The sequence below is a fragment of the Acipenser ruthenus genome, chromosome 22, assembly GCF_902713425.1.
Source record: "Acipenser ruthenus chromosome 22, fAciRut3.2 maternal haplotype, whole genome shotgun sequence".
Taxonomy (NCBI): Eukaryota; Metazoa; Chordata; class Actinopteri; order Acipenseriformes; family Acipenseridae; genus Acipenser; species Acipenser ruthenus.
In genome coordinates this window covers 7,499,329-7,524,383 of record NC_081210.1, presented here as the reverse complement: position 1 = coordinate 7,524,383, position 25,055 = coordinate 7,499,329, and the positions used below count along the sequence as shown (strand labels likewise).

General features: G+C 36.6%; 1 protein-coding gene across 4 annotated transcripts in view; it reads right to left on the bottom strand.

The window, feature by feature from the left end:
- LOC117431292 (trinucleotide repeat-containing gene 6A protein-like) overlaps positions 1-25,055 on the bottom strand; it is a 135,076-nt gene that overhangs the window by 80,378 nt on the left and 29,643 nt on the right. For all 4 annotated transcript variants that reach the window (XM_058995924.1, XM_058995925.1, XM_058995926.1 and 1 more), the window contains exon 5: positions 3,244-3,317. In XM_058995924.1, the coding sequence (XP_058851907.1) occupies positions 3,244-3,317 (74 nt within the window). The remainder of the gene's footprint in view (positions 1-3,243; positions 3,318-25,055) is intronic.

The following is a 25,055-nucleotide window of genomic DNA, read 5'->3' as shown; positions in this document are numbered from 1 at the left end:
CCACCACTCATAAAACATGATGGTCTTAAAACCACAGCATCTTAAAATAATGTGTGTTATTGTATACCCTATTCATAAAAAAAAGTCACCACAATTTCGGAGCAATGCTAATTTTAATTCTGGTATCAACATGCTCTAAAAATGAACGTTAGACAAGCCTGTCAATGAGAGATGACATTGTCCTGTGGGCTTAAAGTTAGACCTGATTAAAAACAGTAATCTTCAGTCATTTTTAGGAATAAGTCAATAAAATCAACATCATCCTAAAATACTTGAGCATCATTAAGACTGGTAGCTAATATCTCCAGATAAAGAGATCCTCCTTGTTATTCTAGATCACAACAAGGTCTTTGTGTTGGGTAATAAAACAGCACTCTGTTGTACAGTGCTTGGCATCCAGATTTGCATTCATCCCCCAACCTCAAAGCAGCAATTAGTCAGCCTTGTTAAGTGTTTTGGAAACCTTTGGGTGGATTAATCATTGGCTATGGCCTTGCCTGTCAGAGCTGATGGATACACTGCAGCTTCTGCCACAACAGATGGAAGGCAAACAGATTACAACATGTTGCCTAATTATACCATATTTTCCCAGTCACCCCTATAGTTATTAGAATCTGTTCGTCCCATGCTTCAGTAAGTGTGTAGACGGTTGAGGGAAATAGAAATGGCAAAGAATATATGATGTATATAATTCTGGGGTAAATATGTAGGACTTGGATGGTCCACATTTCAGCACAGCATGGCTGGTTCTGCAATTGTTTACACACACGTGCATCTGTCTCATTGATTGTTTTGCTAAAAGCCTTAACTTAGGGGTGAATATGAAATATTGTTTATGGTTTCATACTGAATTATAAATGGTTCTAGCACTCTGCTTTCTAGTAGTGAAATCAGTGCCCATTACGGATGGATGCGATTTATTCTTCCTCAAAAGGGTATTACTAACATTTAACAGAAAAGAACAGCCCGGTTACAAGGGGGAATAACACATTACTAGAGATACAGTATGAACTCAAGGCTCTTGGCCAGTTTTAAATAACTTCTAAAACCCCTTCTCCAGAGGCTTTTTACAGAGATGTATCAAGGCCCCATCCAACTGGGTATGTACAGTTAAATCCGAAGCATAATTATTTACATTTGTTATTTGTTCTCTAATAATCCCACTAGCTGAGATCTATTTGTGCTCCAGAGCTGAATATTAATAAAAAGAGATCCAGAGAGATTGCATGGCTAATAATAAAACTGAATAGCTTCATAGCCCTTTTTTCATAAAGACATCACAAACAAATATTATTTATTATGTTACAGAGGAACTATTTTAACTTTGTCTAGCCTGACAAATAGGTATAGGTAATGTTAATTTCCTGGGACATCCTGCCTGCTTGTTTTAATAAAGATGCATGAACATGTATCAGTATTTCATCAGCCAGCTTGTAATCCCCCATACTATATTTAATATAGTTCACTAAACATAGGTCTACAGTGTTATGCATAATAACTATATTAACATATTACAAATCTGGCCCCTTTTCATAACATCGGGATATATACAGCATTTACTGTAGGGGTGCACATTTATAGTAAAATACTTACTTTCAGCTATTAAATGATTTTATTTCCCAGTATGGGCCAAGCCACATTGCTGGGTTCAATTACTGCACAGAACAAATGGACAGCTGCCAGCTCCTGCAGTGGGTACAGTAACAGCTTCAGTGCTGTCTGTGATCAGACAAGACCGTTTCAAGGTTGCTGTGGGGGCCAGAGGCAACAGTGAAAGAGACTTCTGTAACATGTTCATGTTTTTAATCTCAAAGGCCTTTTATTTATTAACTTTTTTTTTTTTTTTTTTACACACCTTATGAGTAGAACACCCTGTGCAACAGTTCTCAAATTCCACAAACTTCCCTAAAACGCCCTGGAAGGTTTGACGTTTTCCAGTATCTCTAGTATCTGATCTGCTGGTTTGAGCGTGTATGTAGGTGGCACTTATGCCAGTCTGCAGGCTCTGTGCTATGGCAGTGCTATTTAAGGTTGTGAAGGTGGTGCTCCATTAATTCATTTTTACTGCCTCCAAATAAAGCTAATATTCAGTTGCAGATAGTGTCCTATTGATGCACTAAACTCTGCTTCACCTTCACATGTCCAGATTCACCTTTTCTTTGTGCTACAGGGCTCTCTTACAGAGACTACCAAGCCCCACCCCCTCATCTACTAGCCAGCTCCTTTGAGCTTACTACACAAGCTTAGCCCTGGCCTATGCTGTACATAACAATGAGTTGCATTCAAAGATGAATAGAAAATAGCTGATGCTGCTATTTTCAGAATTGTTTTTATCCACAGACCTTTGAAGCTGAACAGGAGTAGCTTGTGAGGGTTTCGATTTTTTTTTTTAAACCTTGCCGTTGCCTATGAAAGTCAGGCATCCTACCCCCAACTAACCTGCACCCAAACATGATTCAAGTTCCAGCATCACATCAACAATATCACAAGATCAAATCGTTTTCCTATTTGAATATTTAATACAGAACAAAGGAAAGAAAGAAAGAAAGAAAGAAAGAAAGAAAGAAAGAAAGACTACAGTATTAGAAAATCAAATATATGTATATTCCTGAGGGAAATTCCAGCAATGACCAGCACTGGTGTATGCTAGGCAGAGCTGGTGGTTTGCTGGTTTTCAGCTGGTCCTGCTGGTTCAGCAGAATTGATGCTGGAAAATAAACCAATTAAAATCCCTTTACAGTAAAGTCAACTGTTCGTTTTCTACATCCCTATAATTAATAATCTTATGGTATTTTATATACTGCACCTACTGGGTTCCCAGTAAGAAGCCAGTAAAAGTTTCTTCCAATTCACAACTCTTAGCTGGTCACCAGCTTACTGGGTCTAATTGAATCTGACTATACCACAGTCCTCAACAGCATCAAAACTACAGCCAACTTTATAACATTATCCATCATTTGGTAGCCATTGCATCAAAAAGGGGACAACACAGACACACATCACACATCTCTTTTTTCCTGTTAGTAACCAATTACCAGCTTGAACCAATGGGAATCCCAAGTACCGTACTATACAGCTACTCTATACAAGTGGCCCTCATAATGAAAAACTAGGCACTCACACAGAACCTCTGCACATTACAGGAAGCAAGATCATGGAGACGGGAGATGAAAGGACAAGACAGCATGAAACACAGATTAATATGGAAGATGTAATTACAACAAAATAGTGTTTCCCACTTACTGTTTGATTTCTTCTTGGACAGTAGGGAAATGGATATCTCGGTGGTACTTATAGCAGAAAATGCCTTCCCCTACCTGCAACAAATTAAAAAAAACATGTTAAACACGTAATCCGCACACAGACGATAACCTGGGATTGCTTACAGCTGTTTACGAGGAGACAAAGAACGTCAACATTACAAAACTGTCCAGAAACAACTCATATTCTCAGTTTAACTGTGCCTACCTGCACCCAAGGTAAAACATTTTTGAAGACAAACAGAATGAAAATGTGGCTCTTTCACTATAATCAAATCATTAAACTGTAAAAAGCACACCTATGGTGTCTTCCCTTTTTTATTTTAACTTGAGACATTTTGTTTGGCAAAACTAGCAAAGTAAATACAATTTCATTTGCTACAGTACAGTACTAAATCCTTTCCTTTCTACAAGGAAAACAAGCGGCCTCATGTCCGTATGAGAATCAGAGCTTAATCTTATTATTTCCATTTGTGATATTTCTTATCTCTATTTAATGCTCTCCCTGTATATCTGTAAGGTTCTGCCTGTTTCCCCAAGACTGGCAGAAAGGCACGTTTAAAACAGGATGCATAGCAACCGCAAAACACAGGAGAGGATCGCTCAAAATGAGGGATGTGGGACGAGAAATTAAAATTGACCACACAGCGTGGGATAATTAAGCAAATTACATACTGTACACATCTGCGGGACTGAAAAATAAACTGTCTACTGATTATAATTTATGAAGCTCGTAAATTACTGTTCACTGTGGCTCCTTACTCCTCTGCAGAGAGAAAGCATACATAATGAAACAGGCTCTGTACAAATTCAGACCATGGACTACAGCAAACATTACATTGCCAACTGTTATTCTTGGAACTAACTTGCGATACAGGTAAAATTATTCACAAAAGTTGTAATTATTGTAATACTAATGTCTTTGTTTTTTTAAATTACATATTTAAGTTATAAAAAAGTAGCTGTTAAATTCTGCCTCATTTAGTAAACTGTACATTAGGTTCACGACCCTCCAAGTGTCCCAATACTTATAGGACGTATGGTAGTTGTCAACTACTTCAAGTCTGCTACATGCTAAAACTTAATACATTAATAATTAATATGGAAAGATTATAATGCAATAATATATACTGATGCACAAAAGAAGGCAACACTCAGGTCTAATGGATTTTATCAAATATTTTAAACATAGATATCAAACAAAACCACAGAAAATGTGAACAAAAATACAGATCAAAGAATCATGATAAGTTTTCAGTATGAAACGTGACGCACTGTCAAAATGAAAACATTACAAAGTTAGTATCGGGTATGACCTCCCTGAGCATTAACACAATCCTGACAGCGTTGACGCATAGACCTGATCAGAGTCTGGATAGACTGCTGTGGGATGTTCCGTCACTTCCTGTGCAGCTGCAGCCAGCTGGCGAAGGTTGGCTGGTCACGGTTGTATCCTGTGGATAGCACTGGCGATTTGGTCCCACAGATGTTCTATTGGACTCATGTCAGGAGAAAAAGCTGGCCACGGAAAGACCTCAACATTGTTTTCTTGAAGTCGTGCAATTGTAATCCTAGCACTGTGTGGTCTTGCATTGTCCTGCTGGAAAATCGACACTTTCAAAACTGTTGTCTCAAGGACTTGTATCGCTAGTAAGGTTAGTAAGGTTCCCTCAATCTGCACCAAAGGCATTCTTGTGTTAAAGGAGATTCCTCCTCATCATCACACTTCTACCACCCCACCGGTTGGCTTGAACAGTCAGCATAAGTCTCACCACGACGTGGTAGGCCGGTGGTGACCTTCTGCCTTCCAGGATGTGGCCTGTCCCTCTCAGAGCTGGTTTCCTGGTTTCTCTGGACTAGTCTGCTGATTGCTGAAGCAGAACATCTCATTTTCCGGGCAACTTCTCTTACAGAACAGGCCGTCTTCAATCATGGCGATAGCAACCAGGCGATCTTCATTACTCAACATGGTCTTATCTTTCGCTGTTCTTGCGTTAATTAAAATCATGTACTTTTGAATGGCTAGTTATACAGCTTCTTAATCAACTCATTTTGGCAAATTTAACTCAACTCAAATACCAAAGACTGAGCACCTGCCGTTTTTATGAAATCACATGACTTGAGCTTAGTATTTTGTTATCTCAAGGAACAATACTACTCAAACAATCAAGAAACCTATCTGCTCACTATTTAAAATGTAAATAACATTATGTATGTGCCCAATGAGCTACTGATGTAAAACTTAAGACTGTTGTGTTTTCATTGTGCATCAGTAGATCAGTCCATTTCAATGTAAGTGAATACTTACGCTAAACAAAAGTGATGTAAGTTTCAATTAATCACAATTAGTGCATTTGATTACTATAATTGATTTGAACAGCTTTAACCTTTACAGTACAGTATATGTTCTATAAGTACAAAGCAGTAATGCTGTTAAAATCTTGACCTAGATTCCATACATAATCCATCAAGCCATTTTTGCCTGATTGTGTCTCCGGAGACATTAACAATACCATTGGTAATTAAACAAAATCAGGATGGACACAAGTAATGTTTTATTAATCCGCTGTCATAACAAATTCCAAAACTTCAATTTAAAAAAAAAAAAAAAAAGTAGCCCCTTTCTATCTGTCTGCGTGTGTACATGTGTGTCTTATTGAGTTTTTAACTGCCCTGGTAAGGGGAAACATTACTGTTAATTAAAGATGAAAATAAATTGCTCACCGAATGAAGACACATTGTTATATCATTATCTGGAGGTTCTGGCCCCCTGAAGGCTTTCAGCATTGGTATAATAGCCTCTAGAATGCAATATTGTCTTGCGCACTTGTGGTCATTTACAATCTTTAGGTATGCCTTTGTGTATATAAAACTGTGCTAATGAACAAGCTTTGTTTACGGGCGCAGTGGTTAGCTTCATCTTAATTACTGCGTTTCTCCTTCCCAGTTATTTCTTTGTTTTAAATATTTTAGTAAGACTGAATACCTTTTCTTTCTTTCTTTCTTTCTTTCTTTCTTTCTTTCTTTCTTTCTTTCTTTCCTTCTTTCTTTCTTTGTCTGTGGATATATAGACCCTTGCCCAAGTCTGTAGATGCAAAGCACTGCTTGAACGCACAGTGGTATTGTTTTGGAAAATCGCGGGACAGGCTGCATTCAATTAAATCTCACATAGTGTAGACTGTACTGCTGGGCCGTCCTTGATTGTGGCACAGCCAGCAATGGGTGGGAGCCAGCGCCCTGATGATTTCTATACCACTTGAGTCCTGCAAAAAACCCATGGTGAAATATGCACTGATTTCTTTGGAAATAACAACATAAAAAATACTCATGTTTTCTTGTATTAATGGTAAATCAAAGATGTATTAGCATGCCTGATTTGCTGAAATATATGTTCAGTATATCATGCTGGCAGTAGTATTTACATGCTGTTTGCAATTTCAATTACATGAAGGGATCTCTGTCTGAAGGGAGTAACTCTCATTATTCAGGTTGCTAAAATGTTGATTTGCAAGCAGTACCATAAAATAAGTACTGGACATCTGTTCTTTTTTTTTTTTTAACAAGTTTAAGAAAGTGTTTGCCTTTGTTACTGGGTAGAAACAATGAGGTATTCAATATGATTATGTTTAGTAACAGTTATTGAGCATCTTTAACATGCATACTTTAACACAGACACATGTTGTTAATAAAGATAACCTCTGGTGCTACTGCATCTATTTATTACAGCTGACCCAGGCTCATTATTTACAGATGGATAAAAATCCACAAGCTCCTCTTGGGTTTAGTAAGTAAAGGTAGGCTGATTCCACTTGACCTTTTCATTTTTGTTTCTTGCTTTTCTACATATGGAAATCTGTTGCAGGATGTATTTATTAAGATTTTACTAGGTTGAAAATGTGTCACCATTGTTAAAATATATATATATATATATTGGTATGTGTGACGAAGTGCCCGCCCCTGTGTGTATTTTCTGTGTTATATGTTGTATGTTGGGTGTGTTAAATGTTGGTGTATAGTCATTGGTACACGGGATATAAACGGGTCTGTGTCACACGAGTGTTTAAAATGTATATTTGTATTTAGGCACGAGGATGGCACAGCACTTCACGTGCAAGTAAAATGTAATATGTGAGCACGGGGAATTGCACTTTATTGATTCACGTGCAGTTGTACCGCGACTCCAATTGAATGATTGATTAGCAGTCGAGTCTCGGTACAACTGCATAAAAGCAGCATGTTTTCACTCACTCGGGGTTGTGTGTTCGGTGAGGGGAGAACGGATGTGGAGAGGAGGTAAAGAGAATAAAGAGAATAAAGAGAATAATAGAAGAAGAATAATAATAAGTGTTTTCACTCACCGTGTTTGTTTGTTCGTTTGTCTGTTTACTGTTTAGTCCGTTTTGTTTATATATTTATTTTGGCGTAAGTGCCGTGCCCTGTGTTTTTGTTTGTACAACCTTTTTATTTTGCTGTTCTGTTTATTTATTAAATGCTGAGCGAAACCATTCGCTCAGCTCCACCAAACCACACCTCTCTGTCATTTTATTTCCTGGCTCTGGTCTGATGCCACCCACTCCGGCCGTCTTTGTGACAGTATGATATAACAGAAACTGCACTGAATATAACCATTGTACAACTGCAATAGAGAATAACAATGCAGGAACTGTGACATTTCTGTAAATATCAGAAATAACCTGGGCTGGATCAGTTGTATCACTGGGCCAGACTGAATATTGATTAAGAACAGAGAAGTAGGGACCTGACCCAGACTTCATTTTCTGAAAGGCTCCTGTTGTAATCTTATATTATTAAATATGTCAGCTATACAATTGGAAGGGTGGGGTCTAAGAACAGATGCACAAGGGTATCTTGCAAGAGAATAAATGAACGATTCAAGAGCATTTCTGACACTACCTGCAGTGTAACTCATTTGACCCGTCATCATATTTTTGACTTTTAATTATCTCCTTGAAAAAGGACTTGTTAAGCAGCGTGAATTTAGGTACAGGGCTGCTTTCAATCGCTTCTCAGCTCAAATGACCTGGAATAATTAAACTAGACGCTCAGCTCCTGCTGTAGGTGTCTGATATTTACTTTCTCCACGGAATATGAGATGAACTCGGCAGGGAGATGGGCTTCCAAACTAAATAAACCGCCGGAATGTCTTTTTTCCATTGCAGAAAACTTTCTGAAGCTCAGCTGTTTTCTGTGTGACTCTGTTAATAATTATTGTTAGCATGTTTACCCTGGGCTTCATTTTCTCTGAGCAAAATGAATCTGAATCATGAAATGCTGTGCATGTTATAAAAGCCTTTTAAATGTGCTTTGATGGCAAGAGGGCTGAATGTATTTAAACGTGGTTCTGCAGAGACTTTTTTCAAAAGAATAAGTATTGAGTTTCTACAAGTTTTATAAATGACTTCCTGTACAGGCGTTTTCCAATGAAATCCAGCATTAGAATACCAAACTAAATCTAACATTCAAATATTTATTTTTTGCTGACTTGGTAGACGTAAGCAATGTGAGGTTTGGTAGCAATCCTCATTAAAAAGCTTACTGAAGGTTCTGAAGACTTTGAATTTCCAGTTTTACAATAATAAGGTTATAATACAATGAAAGCCCTTGCTTAATTGCTGTTTAACCTAAATTTAACCTAAAATAAATGTTTAACCTAAAATAAATGTTGCGCAACTTGTGTGTTTTTCATGGAAATGTACAGAAGTGAAATGAGTTTTTTAATGTGAGGTTTGTATTCGCTATCACAATAACTACCGTCCTTCTGCCCCGAGGCGACACCTGTTCTGCAAGAGACACATCCACAGCGACTTCCTCAGCTAAATTAGTTTAATTATGTCTGTCGTTTGTCATCTCTTCTGGAATGCCGAGTTGGAAGTCATTTAAAGCAGATTTGAGGAAACCTCATCACCCATTCGCCACTGTCCTAATGCTGATTAAGTATCAGGTGCCATTGCAGCACATTTTCATGTCTGCCAATTCAATAAAGATTATGATGATAACGAAGAACTAGTCAGGATCTTACTACAATATGACTACATTTGAGAGATTTTTGACACGTTTTGCAGACTGTTGTATACCATGTGCCAGTTGCTAACCAATGCTGTCCTATGTGGTTGAGCTCATAATGATTGATTTAGAGAAATTAACAGGTACAGAAGGTACTTGCTTTTCTTCTTTTGTCTTTGCATGAGTAAATACAGATTTTTGTTCATATACATAAATAAATAATATATATGTAATATATGAAGTGTAGTATTTGTATATTTAATTAAAAGCACATTTTATATGAGCAGTAAAGACATATGATCTTAAAATATTACATGAGCAACACTGGCCTATCAGGGAGCTTTGCAGAAGATCTCTGTATACATCATTCAATGCTTGTCAAACCAGAATGTTAACAGAGCATTAACTAAGCATGACTGGAACTCATTACAACTGTCTATCACTCAATCTACTGTGTGTCTTGAAAATGACTGATTGTATTGCCAGGAAATCCCTTAATGACAATGCAGTACAAGGCTGAAAACTACTTTACCACTGGAAAACCCAACTCAATATTATATATATATACAGTATATAAAATAAGTAGAATATAATGTGCTGGTCTCAATTAAAGTATATAAAGTACACCAACATTTTATAAAATGAAGAGCCAGGATCACAGCAGGAAGTTGCTGCATTTTGCATTAGACAAAAGTGTTAATCTAACTGTAAGACAGTAAAAGAGCGCTGCAACTGAATGACCACTGCAATTCTTCAAGCACTGGAAGATGGGCCCCTCATAGGCTGTAACACTCTTCTACAAACACATTTCAGTTTCAGGCACATTAAATATTCTGTTTTACCAACATCTAAAATTACAATGCTTCATTTCAAATCAATTTATTTAAAACAGCCGCATTCCCTAAGTTCATAATGAATCAGTCATTCAAATACGTTATCGTAATGCCTATAGCACAAGGCTGGTTATCACAAAATCTGTAGAAACTAATGCTGCATATTCTTGTGGTATACTCAGACTTCACTTTTATTAAAGCTTGCTTATCATATACAGGTTATACCAAAAGGAAATGCAATGCACATGCTTATAAGGTTCCCTTCCTCTGAAGAAATGTTTTAAATTAAAATATAAATTAACTTGAAGTAACAAACAACTAGTCTAAGTGTTTTAAAGTTTTTTTTTTATATTGCTATTTGTTAAAATGATATTCTTAGTCAGCTGTTATACTGGAATAAGCTACCCAACAGACTATACAACATGGATTCAAATATAAAACATTTTAATTGCAATTGGAATGCATCCGCTTATGTCTCCTTTGCGATGATAATAAAGTACTGCACATTGTTAAGCAAGCAGACACGCAACTGCACAGCACTTGGACAGCTGAACAAAGAGACAGGTACATTTTAAAGTGATGCTAGTATTTGTAGCACATTACCACTTAAAATATAGCATGCACTTGATTAACTTTAATGACAAGCTTAAGTTAAGCAAAACTTTTTAAGTCAGACATGTTTTTATTATTTTAAATATAAAAGGTGAATGGTCATTTTTGAATCCTGAAATAAAACATAAAACAGTAGCAGAAACCACTGCCAAATTATAGCCCTACTTAACCCAATTAAACTGTCTTTACCTTTCTCTCTCTCTCTCTCTCTCTCTCTCTCTCTCTCTCTCTCTCTATATATATATATATATATATATAGCTTTTCAGTATGCATAAATTCACTTAGACATTTGAATCCATATGTTCTCTATCAAGTAAACAGTTGTTTTCAAAGTAATAATATTCGTCAGCAACTTACCAACTAGTGTTACAGGAAATGCATTACACACAAATTTCCTCCAGTATGCAAGGTAAATAAAGGTACACGTGCAATACGGATTGCTCTGTTGCAGACTAAAACGAACATACTTTTATGTCATGCTACTAGTGCTGTACGACAGTTGCATCCAAATCCTTAAGCTTAACAACATGAAATTTGGAGCATGGTGGCCCGTGCCAAGCGGGACACACATTAGCATGTTGGCAATTAGCTGTAGTGGGCAGGAACACGCGGCTAATAAAAACCATTCCTCTGCTTTGTTAACTCCTCCTGCAGCGATGATACTGACCTTTACTTGGCTTGCTTCCAAAGTCAAGAGCAGTGCAGCTGGTAGAGATGAAAACCTGCGCTACAGAGAAAACAGCAGCAGCAGTAGTCACAATCAAAATTTAAACAGCAAGAAAAAAAAATGTAACACTAAGACAAAATGGAGGCGGCAGCAGCAGCATGAATGAGACAGCAGAGCATTGATGCCTGGAGCTTTTTAAAGGGGAGTCTTGAACGAAAGATCACCCGTTTGCACAGAGACTGACAGTATCAGGAAAGCCGACTTTCTCCCACGCTGGCTTCTGCAGCGCCGCGGATTCTCCATCTAAGCTGGCCTTACCCATTGCATCAGCCAGCAGCCGTCTCTCCAGCACAACCCCAGTGCCCTAATTAACATCAATAACACAGCCTCAGCAACAGCAGCCACCATTTTCATTCTGTCATTTCTGCATAGATTTCTACCTTTTTTTTTTGGGGGGGGGGGGGCTTTCTTTGAATGCAGCTTTTGCAAGACCACAAGAGATGGAATGTTGTGGTGGTAGATTGCTCAGTCCCTCTTTAGTGCATTTTGTGTTAAATAAGTAAGGTTAATTCGATTTGATGCACCACTTCATTATCATAAATAGCTCAGTGTGTCAGTCTTCTGTAATTACACTTTCCTACAACCAGCATCTTGTTCATTTCCCATCATTGGCGGTGCTTGCCTATGATCACGCAGCTTGGCATATATGCATGAACTAACCTGAAGAGTAATTAGGTCTCATTTATTCTGTAGCAGCTGGTTAAACTAATTTACTATATATATATATATATATATATATATATATATATATATATATATATATATATATATATATATATATATATATATATGTGTGTGTGTGTGTGTAGGGCAGGTCGTACTGTAAATGTAATTTTTAATTGGGGCCCCCCTGTTTGAGTCTTTTTTTTCAGGGGCATGGACATCAACATTTGTGCTCTAATTCATCATACATTAGGTTATTAGCTCATGATACTGTTTATACTGTAAGTATAATAATACAATGCTCATAATTATGCTAACAGTAGCACATACTGCATGAGAACACATACTCTTCTGTAGCCATGCACTACTTACATTCACATAAATAAAATACAGAAAGGTCAAACCTGTGTGTGTGTGTGTTTTTAAATATTTGCATTTTTGTTTGCTTATTTATAAATGTACTAGGAAAACTATTCTTTAATAATGCCAGTTATCACAATGTAAACTTTAATCTCTAGCCAATTGCTGCATTTTTTCTTTAAACAGAAAATAATAAAACAGATTTAGTTAACATAATTTTTTTTTTTTTTTTTTACCAAGAATAAAATAATTACAAAATTAGCTAATTATTTCCATGCACAACAATTGTGTCAAATTCCACAAATGTAACATTTTATTCATGAATTCATGAATGTATTTACAGTATTAGAACATAAAAAAATGTAACCCTAGAGTCTGTTTTGCAGGGGCCCCTAAACAAAACCCCATAATTACAACATATTTTAAAACCCTAATGCGCTCATAAGGAGCCATCTGTAAACCTGTAATCTAATACACTGCCAGATTTTGCAGGTCATCTTTAATGGCATAAAACAGGAAACTAAAATAAAAATGATGGCACCCAATTAAAGCAAAACAAATCTGACCATCTGTCTTTCAATGTGCAATGCAAACATATGTTTCTCCCTTTACCAGAAAGCATTATTTCTATTAATTGACTTACACTGCCATAAGGATAGTAAGGTTATCAAACAACAACCATTTCAATGTACCATCATTGCACAGTTTCTCTTCTGTGTGTTTACTTGTTAGTTTTGGCTGCTACAGTAAATCCTCCCAGCCTGGTTACTGGATCAAACGATGTGGTAGGCTTTATGAAGTGACTGCTACTTGATTTCATTTCATTACAGTAATTCAGTTACATTAGCACTGAACAGCTGCAGGCACTTGAATGCCTAATAAGGCAGATTTTTTAAATCCTGCTGCTCTGAGCCCCCATGTCCTCGCCGTGCAACGCTTCGATTTCATTTTTTTATTTAATATTTTAGCCCTTCTTGACCCGCAGCAATATCTAATATTAAACCTGCCGTATCCGCAAAGTGAAGCATCGCTCGCACTACCGTTTTTAATGACGCGATCTGCAGGTTTTAATTCTGCAGGAGAGGGGAGTTACCCTTCTCCCATGCAAAAGAAAAAGAAAAAAGAAAAAAGTGTATTTAGTGTGACTCCCGGGCTTGCTAGGAGAATTACATTTTGTCAGCTATGCTCAAATGCTGTCAGCTATAAGTTACAGGTTTGTTCGTAAGCCATCTCAGACTGTTGAGCAGAATGGCTTACAATTGCCAACCTGATTCAGTTCACGTTACTGAATATATGAAGATAATATAAATGAAAATACATCTAGCAGTTATGTATTTGTACTGTTTGAAGTTGCTTTTTTCATGTTGCTTTTCAATAACTGCTGTAAATACAACAGTACATGGTTATCTTGTATTAATTCATTATACATATTTAGACCGCAGTTGAACAGATTTCTCCTCATGTGTGCGAGTACCAGTTAAAGGAAAACTTCTGTTCTGGTTTTTACCGACTGCTTGTAGAATTGAATGAGGGTAGCTGGAAGTCTCTCTTTTTTATTCAACAAATACTGAAGCAAATACCTACCGTCGTTGTCCAATGAAGATTACTTCGACCAGAATGCACTGTAGTCTGTCCGATATAGAAATACAATTTATACAACTTTCTGTGCAGCTTTGAAAACAGCTTGTATTTCTGCGCTTGCAAAAAAAAAAAATTGATATTTAATAAAAATAAATAAGAAAAAGGGGAAATGTGAAATAAAATAGACAAGAGACAAACATGTAGCCTCTGCTAGTACTGTAGCATTGTTTGTACTGGAAGCTGTTGTTGGATGATTCATGACCTTGAAGGGATTTATGAGACAGTGACCTTCAAATAATTGCATATTCAGGATTATCATTGCAAGCACTAAAGGAACAAAAGCACTGACCTTCCACCTGACTCTACATGGATAGCAGATCAATGTATTTTACAGAGAATCTGAACCTGCACAGTACATGGGCCATATCAATAGTTTCAGCTTCTTTTATGATAATAATCACTTATAATCTATATAGAGCAAAACAATAATGACCACTGCATACTGACTCAGACACAATCCCCTAATGATCTAATAACTAGCTTTATTGTAACTGCATCTGGTGATGTTAATGAGAGAGTCAATAAATCACCCCTTTGGGAACAAACCACAGGGCAGTATATAGTCACAGGTATTTAGATCTGTTGTTAAGCAGATCATTCAAATAGACCCCAGGGGAAATCTTCTGGTCTTTCAATGGATCTCAAGGAACAGAGTTGACCGAGATACTGGTCTATGAAATGCAGTGCAGACTGCAGGTAGAAAGTCAGTCTGTAGGGGGTAGGATGAACCATGCCCTCGATTAAAAACAGCTTTGGGAACAGATTTTTTTTTTCTTTCAGTTTTGTACACCCTGCTGTGGAGAAGATGGGCACTGTCAGGAGTATCCATTGAGATTCAGAAAGAGAATTGCAACCTAGCCCCTACGCTGAATAGCCTTACAAAGAGATTGACTGAAACACAACTTGATTCGATTTTGAAGCTTTATTTTCGAGTGAAAAATGTGTCCCCATTTTTTTTCTCAAGGAAACAACACTTCAAGAGTCCTGTAATTAGTACCTCCTGTAAGAATGAGGACCACAGTGTATTTAACACCTTCATTGGCTATTGGATGCCTTCAGTATCTCCACCAATTGCCAAGTGTTTAGAAACTGAGCAGTGTTTAAAGAGAACCACACCATGACCTCTGCCATTACAGGTCAGGAATGGTCTTTGAAAACATATGACCCATGCTTTAACCTTTACACTTCTGCATTAACCCCACTTCACAGTAAATGAGAGCCAGACAGCATATCTTTTTAAAACCTTCACTCCATTTATATTTTTATATATATATTTGTTATATAAACAATAAATCACATTCTGCCTTTGGAGTTCCCCTAGTTCATAATTGCTATAGTCCGCCACTCGTAGGATGCACGGCCCGCTCTGCATGGAGTCAGTGGGTTTCACAGCTGAACAAAGGCAAATATTCCATCATATTTACCAATACTGCCAGTGTCTGCAAAGCCTCAAGACTTTCATTCTAAACCCCTCCTTGCCCATTTGTAAACAAGCACATGCATTATTAAATAAAAGAAGAGATGACGAAGTAAATACATTATCAAATATATTTCTGTCACGAGGCTGCTTTTGAACAAAGGGACAGTAGTGAAATTTACAATTTCTTGTGCACTGCGCAAAAAATAAAATTCAAATAATAAAGGACATTATATTAAACGATTATCCTATGTGAATTGTTACGTGACTCAGGCTTGGATTAATAAACAAATTAATAATGACAGGAAAGCCTTAATTTTGTTTGCTCCAGTGACAGGAAATATTCAAGTGCTGGTAAGGGTGATGTCCATCCTCTGCACGAAGCATGAAGAATCCCCTGGCTGGCCCTAACTAAACAGGAATGACCGAACAGGACAACCCTAACCCTAATGATAACAGCACCTACACAGACAGCCTGTGAACAGCCTCCACACCCAGTGGTTGCCAGACAGGGTGCTGCTAGGGGAATCCAATGTATTGCATATGATAAATATTTGCATACTATTTTCTTAATGGCGGAAAAATAAGATAAATTCAATTAAAAAAGTGAAAACAGCATAATGTACCAGATTTGAATGGGCACTTCCGTGCTTTCTAAGCGGAAGTTGTTGAGGTGTTCAGGCAGGCGCGAGCAAGCGCATTGCGCTGCGTACCACTTTTTATCCGTGTACCTGAAAATAACACTACAGCCTCAACTCTGCCTTTACACGCACACACGCTCTTTATAATTGACAACTTAATTATTCATTATTAACACTTCAAATGAATTTCCAGATCTCCGAGAAAAATCCATCTTTCACTGTAGAGCAAGTTGAGCATTCCCTACCACTGATGTATTTGTGGTTCCAGCATCAAATGTGCGCATAAATCATAAATGTACAGATATATTGTTTTACATAAGTTACCTTTCTGTTTTAATCCTAGATCGGCCTTTGATTGATATGACATGCTAGGTATTTCACATAAAAATAAATACATTTCAGCCAGCAGTCTCCTTCTTAATGTATTTATTACTAGTCCTCAGGGGTTCCTTGTCGAACGTGCTGGCATTGTTAAGTAGAAGTCATTAAATACTACAGCTTATCTAATGCTGCTAGACATGAGGAACTTGTCAATTATCCACAGAATTTGAGATATTGGAAGAAGATGACATTTTATGGGCTGAAAAATATATATACCCCACTACAATCCTTCAACATTTTTCGACATACAAAAAGCCCAACTGGAATGTGTCTTATTTTCATCCACTGAGGTTACCAGGATTTGTGGTGAACTCTTTTTTTCTGAAATCGGTTCATTTGGAGATTCTCAAATAATGCTTGTTTGCAGCCGAGACAGGCTCTCTACTCAAACGCTGAACCACAACAGTATGCCTGCTTTGTTTATTATTTTCTTTGTCCATGTAGTTTAAGCTTTCCATCAAAATGAAATAATAAGTGCTTGTTCCTGACTCAATTAACAAGCATGGGAAGGAAATTTGCTTTCTTTTACAATATGGTGTCTGTTTACACTGTAGTGCTTTAACAGCTTGGCTATCCAGCGAAATATTTGTATTTAATTTCTCGGGGTGAAAAAACAATCGCATACACCTCTTTTTACAGTTTTGAAAAATAAATTAGGGAACCCTGCACAGACTCGGGATTACAAATTATTTTTGTTATCTGCGGATGTAATCAATTTGTATCTGGCAATTGAAATCATTAATCATTATGCAGAATTAATTATTCCATTTAGTTTAAAAACTAAGAGTGATTGGATAAAATGCAGGAGCACGAGATGAAACAATTTTCCCTGTAGCCTGCTGGCATGCTGCCACTTTGCAATAGTCTCATGTTTAAGATCTTTTTTTTTAGGGCGAGAGAACAAAAGATTACTGCTCGCTTTCATATAGCTAAATAAAAAATGCAGGACTTGTGAAAGACAGCATGATTCATGGACTAATCACAAATGTTTACACAAATTTTAGTTGCTATGAGAATTCAACCCTGAATACCAATTTTTTCCCGGTAAGCTAAAATTACAAATGTTTAGGTAGGGATAACAAAATAAAATGTGTTATTTACAGGCAAGCCATTTCATATTTAAGTTGCTTCATTCCTTGAACATTTCAATTGCATTTAACACAGTCTGTAAAGTATTTTAATTTGTCATTTACATTATGAAAATGTGCTCCAGTATTCTTAATTATAGAGCTGCATTTAAAAAAGACTGTGGCCTTGCCTCTGTTGCTTTATCAGACATTGCTTGTCATGTAATTAAAATACTCTGATTGCCAGGGAATGGTGTTTATAAATAACATGACATTAATATTCTATCAAAAAAAAAGAAGCAATTTCTCAAAATAAAAAAGGTAGGCATATTTCATCATGTGTAATTAACATCAGATGTCCACGCTGGCATTTTACTTGAAGAGACTGCAAGGGAAATGTATGATAAAGTGTCATAACTGTTCCTTGGAAAATGAAAAATTATCAAGCCTAGAAAAAATGGAGTGTTATAGCCATCAGCATCCATTCCCTTTTCTGTAGAAAGTGACACACTGTAATATTTCAGAGACATAGACGTTTATATCTCTGTCATCTCATAAGAGATGAAAGAATCCACAGCCTAAAAGCTGCCCTCATCTAGCTAACAATACCCTAGGTCAACGTTTCTCAAGTGAGGCCACCATGGTCGCATGCGACCACCAGCTTGATTTTGTGCGGCCACAGCAGCTCCCAAGTAGCCCAACATCAACCCCTTAATCAGAGCCGCTATGCTACTTAGGCCTCCTACACACAAACCCTAATTGCGGTTGCGAGTTCAGCGTTTGCTCTTAATACGGTTTAAGTACACATACAGTTCGGTTGCAAAAGGCAGCAACAACCGCACTAGTTAATCCCGTTCTGAACAAGTAGCGAGTTCTATTATTAATTCAGTTCTGTTATTGGGCAGCAGTGTGGAGTAGTGGTTAGGGCTCTGGACTCTTGACAGGAGGTTCATGGGTTCAATCCCCGGTGGGAACACTGCTGCTGTATCCTTGAGCAAGGTACTTTACCTAGATTGCTCCAGTAAAAAACCCAACTGTATAAATGGGTAATTGTATGTAAAAAATAATGTGATAACTTGTAACAATTGTAAGTCGCCCTGGATAAGGGCGTCTGCTAAGAAATAAATAATAATAATAATAATAATTCAGTTTGGTTACTTCATGCACAGCAACTGTGTGTGTGTGTGTGTTAAAACTGCGCTAAAACAACCGCAGCAGGTGCTCGGTGAATTTCTGCGCAAGCAATGATGTCATCGTTTATCAGACATTTCCGTGTGATAAACATGGCTAATTATATATTATATATAATCAACTTGGTTCATCAGGCACCTATATATATATATATATATATATATATATATATATATATATATATATATATAGGTGCCTGAGGAAACAAGTTGATTTTGTAATTTTGATGAATAGTAAATTCGTAACAATATTAAATAGTGCATAGATATAATATACTTTTTTTAGTTAATCAATGTACAGTTGTAAGAAAAAAAATGTAATTTTGGTTTTGCAACAAGTAAAACAATATGGGACAAAGTCTCCAAACGCCACAGGGCGACCGCAACTCATTTTTCCACCTATAACATCATCTGTGTGTTATGGCACTCCCTGAAAGGTCTAAGTAAATGACAAAGGCGCATATTATACGACTGCTTAGATATGCATACTTTTTAATCCAGTAATTTGGAGACCACTAAAGTTGTTCCCATCAGCCTTCTGGTCCGAAGATCGCCCAAATGTTTCGATCTACCGTCATGGTAATGCAGATCGTCGTCTCTGTATTTATCAGTGCAGAAAATGCAAAACGGTGTCTCCGCTGGTTTTGCAGTAAAGAGCATGGCTGTGCTTGACGAGCTCTAGATCGATTACGTCCTGTACTTTCTTCAAAAGCGGAAACAAAAACACAGCCTCCATACAAACGTAACGAATGTCGGGTATGGTGGCCCGAGTTCAGTGTTAGTTTAAAAAGAGAAAACCGCTTCACAGGAAGGTAAAATCACTATGACGTGTTCTGTAGCGCATAACTTATACTCAGTATCTACACATAATCGATTGCAGTATAGAAGGCCATCCGGGTCAAAAACGCATACTTCGTAAATGTATTGATTTGGACCAATCAGAATACATAAAATAGTACGTGTTCTAAATAAATGTAAATTAACTACGCATTTGTTGTTTCTTTATATATATATATATATATATATATATATATATATATATATATATATATATATATATGCCATAAGACCCGCCTGCTATTGAGACCCAGCGTTTATTATATAAGAGCACTAACATCTTCAAAAAAAAAAAAAAAATACTTCAGATGCAATCATGGAGAAGCCAAACATACAACGTTATAGCATTAACATAACTAAATTGCAACATTCCAGCAACATCGTTAAAAGGTTGTGTCAGTGGGTATTAAGTAACAGTTTTATTTTATAACAAAATGCCACTGTATTGTATACTCTCAAAGTATAAAGCGAAAGTAAACAAGGATATGCAAAATGTTAGACAATGAGAACGAATCTGAAAAAACTGAATTGCATCACTGTTGACTTGCATTGTATTTATTAAAAAAAAAACACATAATAAAGGTAAAGGCATATAAAAAAAAAACATTGTATAAACAGAAGTTAAAAATTGTAAATGCATGTTTTAAAAAGTATGTTTTGAGACGGCTTTTAAAAATATTCAAAGGCTCAGATTCCCTGATTACTTTTGGAACAGCATGGAAAATGTGAGGCGACTTTTCATTGGATCATATAGTACACATACTATTTTCTTTAAATTCATTGGCTCTTATTTAATTTCTAAAGACCCGATTGGCCCAAATTTGTACGTGTAGTAAAAATAGTATGTGTATTTAACAAAATAGAACGTGTAGTGTATCGCAGATGGCCTTCCATAACAGTGGTACCTAACTATGCTGACATAGTCGCTTGTAATGACTTCGTATTCACAGCTTAATTACATGAGTAGCTAATCACCTTCAGGACCATCACTTATAAACCCTTTTAATTCCTAGTTGTAATCCACAGTTAACACATGAGTCTGCTATGTTAGATAACTTCATCTATGTCACATCAGACAAGACTGACATTCTCTACATATATCACCTTTTAAAAGCGAGTTCAGTACAGCATCAGAAGTAATACACATCCTGGAACACCATATTTTGTTTCACGATTCTTGTTGAAAGAGCTAACCTGATTAGTTTACTACAAGTTCTTCCATCACAGTAGCATTTCAGAGATTTTTTTTACATACAGCAGATGTGGTAAGCAAGTGGAAAAGTTTAGAATCCACCACAGTACGTGACACAAGGTGTTCTCAGAAATGCTTTGACACTAAACTCAGACCTGAACTGTCTTAGGTTCAATCAGAGTAAAAGATTCTTATCATGTGCACCACCTGTTTACATTTCCTTATATTGATACATATCAAAATACAATCACAGGTTATGTTTGTAGATATGTGTGAACATTTTTTTTTCTGACAGTAAAGTTTTGTGGCAACTAGGCTTGTTTCACATTTATCCTACATGAATTATGAAATGTCTTTTCACATTATAGCACACATATAAAAGTCTGTTTGTATTTTGGAATCATCTGCCTCTGTCTCTCTCAGCGTTCTGTCAAAGATATTGTCTGGCTCTGTTGTCTGAGTAACAATCATAACTTCCTGTTGCTGTTATCTGTGCCTGTTTGACGCTGACAATGGGGGTGTTGCCAGAAGAACACAGAAGAACACAACACAGACCAAAGCCTTCGCAGAGCCCCCACTTTTAGGTAAGCTGGACCTGGGCTAGCTGCGTTACACTGCAAAAAAAAAAGGTCTAAGTCGTCTCAGAGGCGGCATAAAAGTGGCTAGTGTAAACCTGGTATAAGCGTACCCGTTGTATAATAAACAGGACAAGCTATTCCTGGTGCAGGCATGCTAAATATACTCCAGCTCTTAATGTGTGTTACACCTTCTACACTTGATGGATATCACTGCTGGGTTCTTTTGTAAAACAGCAGCTGGGACTGTATCCATACTGAGGGGACTGTCAATTTTTTCCTTTCAAAGTCAGCACAGTAATTTGGCCCCAAGCTGCTCCTGTTAAATAGTTCAAATTATACCACTACTGAAGCTATTGTTCCAAGGCTAGCAGGTTTAACAAACAAAAATAATATGGCGTAAAATAAATAAGCAAAAACATTTTTGAAAGAAACAACAAAGAGTGTATTCGACCTGGCCCTTCAGAGGTTTGTTAATATATAATATTTATTTAAGTTTTTAAAATATTTGTAAACCTCTTATCCATTTTAAAGATCCTTGTTGCGCCAGCTGAGAAAGGTAAGAGTGTGCTTTGACACGACTGTCTGAAAAGCCTAAACCAGATAGTGGCAGTGCACTGTACATTCTACAATACATTATCAAAGTGTTGTACTTCTGGATTCAAAGATCCCATTTACAATGCTTATGGTCTGAGATGGTAATCTCATCCTGGTCTATTGTGGGAGTTTCAGAGATTTCGTAGTGAATTCAAAACAGAATCCCCATTGCTAATACAAGTCATGCATTATTATGAGACAGTCCCCAAAGGTAACAAGGTTGTTTTCCAGGATTTATAGTTTAACACGTCTCCAAGCCTCAATATACTGTACCTTGGGTATTAAAAAATATATGGTAGTACAGCATCTGGACAAATGACAATTTCATGCTGTAAAACAAAGCCATTGTAGTTCCTGAAGGTTTAATAAAAACTCAGTAACCCAAGTCAAGATCATAACAGGCATAATGGACAAACCCTTGGGTATTTATTTATTGGACATGGTTTCTTGTATCATCTGCACTGCTGTAAAAATAAAGCCCTGTAAAGAAAAACAGGGTTAGTGTAAAGAAAAAGAGGTAGCTCACCCGAGCCTTAGCCATTCAGTTTATATCAAACAATTTGTAACACTGAAGATGTTTAACTAAAAACCTCAACATCAAAGATTATGTACCGTTACTTACAGTCAAAATACAACAGTGACAATCACACCCCTGCAAAACAACACCTTAAAGTGGGTCTAAATGATTCTACAACTGTAGGTACAGTACTGGTAGCATAGTCTTCTGCACTTCTGCAGTCCCACAACAAACACAGTAATAATCAGGGTCTGAAATAATGGTTGAAGCGAGTCCTCCAGTGTGGATCATTACCTCTGACTGGGTCCTCAGGGCACTCAGAAAAGCAGGGTGACTTCAGACAGTCTAAATAAATCATCAAAAATCATTAAAAACAATGCAACACAAATGCATTTTTATTCCCCGGCTATTTATTTCTAAAAATATTCATGGAACCACCAGTCCTTACATTTATTTTTAGTCTTCCAAGACTCCGAGTACAGTATACATACTTTCCCGTGACGGCGTTTCTCATTAACTACCGAGAATGCGCAATTTCGAACACTGTTGATTTTACAGTTTTCAGAAGTTCGTTTCCGTTGCATTTTCTGTAAACACTAATGCGATTTGTACAGTAAGTTGTATTATTAAAAAAAAATGTTTTCAAATATGTTAACTGTTGCTTGATTAAAATAAATACAAAGAACAATAAATAATGTATTGGCATTTACTTGAACAACATAGCTTGAAAGTAAAAGTCCAGTACATAAACATCAAATAATAGGTATATGAAATGGAAAAACATGGAAATTACTGTTATTATTTATTTCTTAGCAGACGCTCTTATCAAATGGAAATGTTGAAACGGGAAATCACTTTTGGTCTACAAATTACATTTATATACACAAATGGTTTTGGATATTTCTTATTCATTTTATTAATACGGATTAGCACAAACCCACATACCACTTCTTTAGGAGATTAGCATGAGCGAATACAGGACACCTGGAGCAGCTTCCCTTTTTGGCTGGTGCTTGCAGTCTGCCACAAAACACTGCAATACACACGGCTTACTAGCTTTAATTTGTATTAAACTACTTACTGTAGAAATCACATTAATGTTTATGTATGACCCTGGAAAAGCGTAAAAGAGATTAACGTAGATTGTATACACTAAGATGTATATTACTGTTGTAGCTCAATTTTGCCATAATGTATCAGCACTAGAGGCACAAATAGATGAACCAACTATAAGGCTGGAGTGTGTAGGAGTAAAAACTTTCAAAGTGAAAGCAAAGGCCTACATTTTTTTGCACCATGACTTTTAGCACCCTAAGGCCTGGACACACCAACACTTTGCTACTACTTTAGCATTATAATCCTTTATAGTATTATGTTTAGCGTGAAAATACCCTCACTCCCCCAACTGTTGCTCTTGCCTAATATACAAAGAAAATATGGCTGTGTTTTGGGAAGACATGGAAAGTGTGACATCAACAGAGGAGGAGAAGAAGATATTCGTACTGTACATAAGTTTGAACATACATTTCCATTTGACTGAACTTCTTTAAAAGGGAATTTAGATAGTTTTCTAAAATAAAGAACCTCTGTCTTTAATCATCTTTATTACCGTGCCTATTTAAGCAGATCGATAATCACAGTATGTGTTCATGCTTATTTGTATGTGCGTGTTTGTGGGTTTTTTGTGTGTGTGTGTGGGTGTACTTTTTATCTACATTTTGTGTGTAAACAGTCAATAATATTACTAGACCAGTTTTATAGCAACTGATTATGCCGCAAATTATCATCTGACCGGTACATCTTGTAGCTCAAGTGATATTTTTTGTTTTAATAAAGACTGAATCAGCAAAGCACATAAACATAAAAAATAAATCAACAGTCATATTAATTAATTGCGCAATGCGAATATCGTTTCCTGAATTAATTGTATATGCTAGGTTTCAGATTGATCTTCTAAGTCCATGCATGAGACATTTTACAATGCTATAACATATACTCAGTGTATTTCGTACACTTCAAATAAAAAAAATATGATCTTACATAGAAAACGTAGGTTGTTTGTTTTAAAACAAATGTTGTATCTGCTGTACGGTTCAGCCTTCACCACCAACATCGCTTGTAAATTCAAAACTGATTGGTCCATCGCGATTCATGGTGTACATGGAAACATAAGTCCTGAAACGAAATGCCCTCAGAGAACGAATGTTTTACTCGACTTATATGAATTGTGGAAATTGCCGCTATTTTACCGGAAGAAAATAAACGTTTTGAATGCTATTCACTGGAACATACAAACACTGCAAAACCTTTTTTTTTTTTTTTTGTAATTATTTTTTAAATAACAATTTTAGGCGGCTCATCTGGCTAAGTAGATATCAATTTAGCCGGCCACCGGTTGGAAATGAGAAGAACGCGTACTGTATACTAACTGTAATTGATTCATTCACTGCAGTTGTTCAACCGTTTTCATGAAGACATTTAACTAAAAAATAAACTTGTAAATACTGTAATACTGTAAAC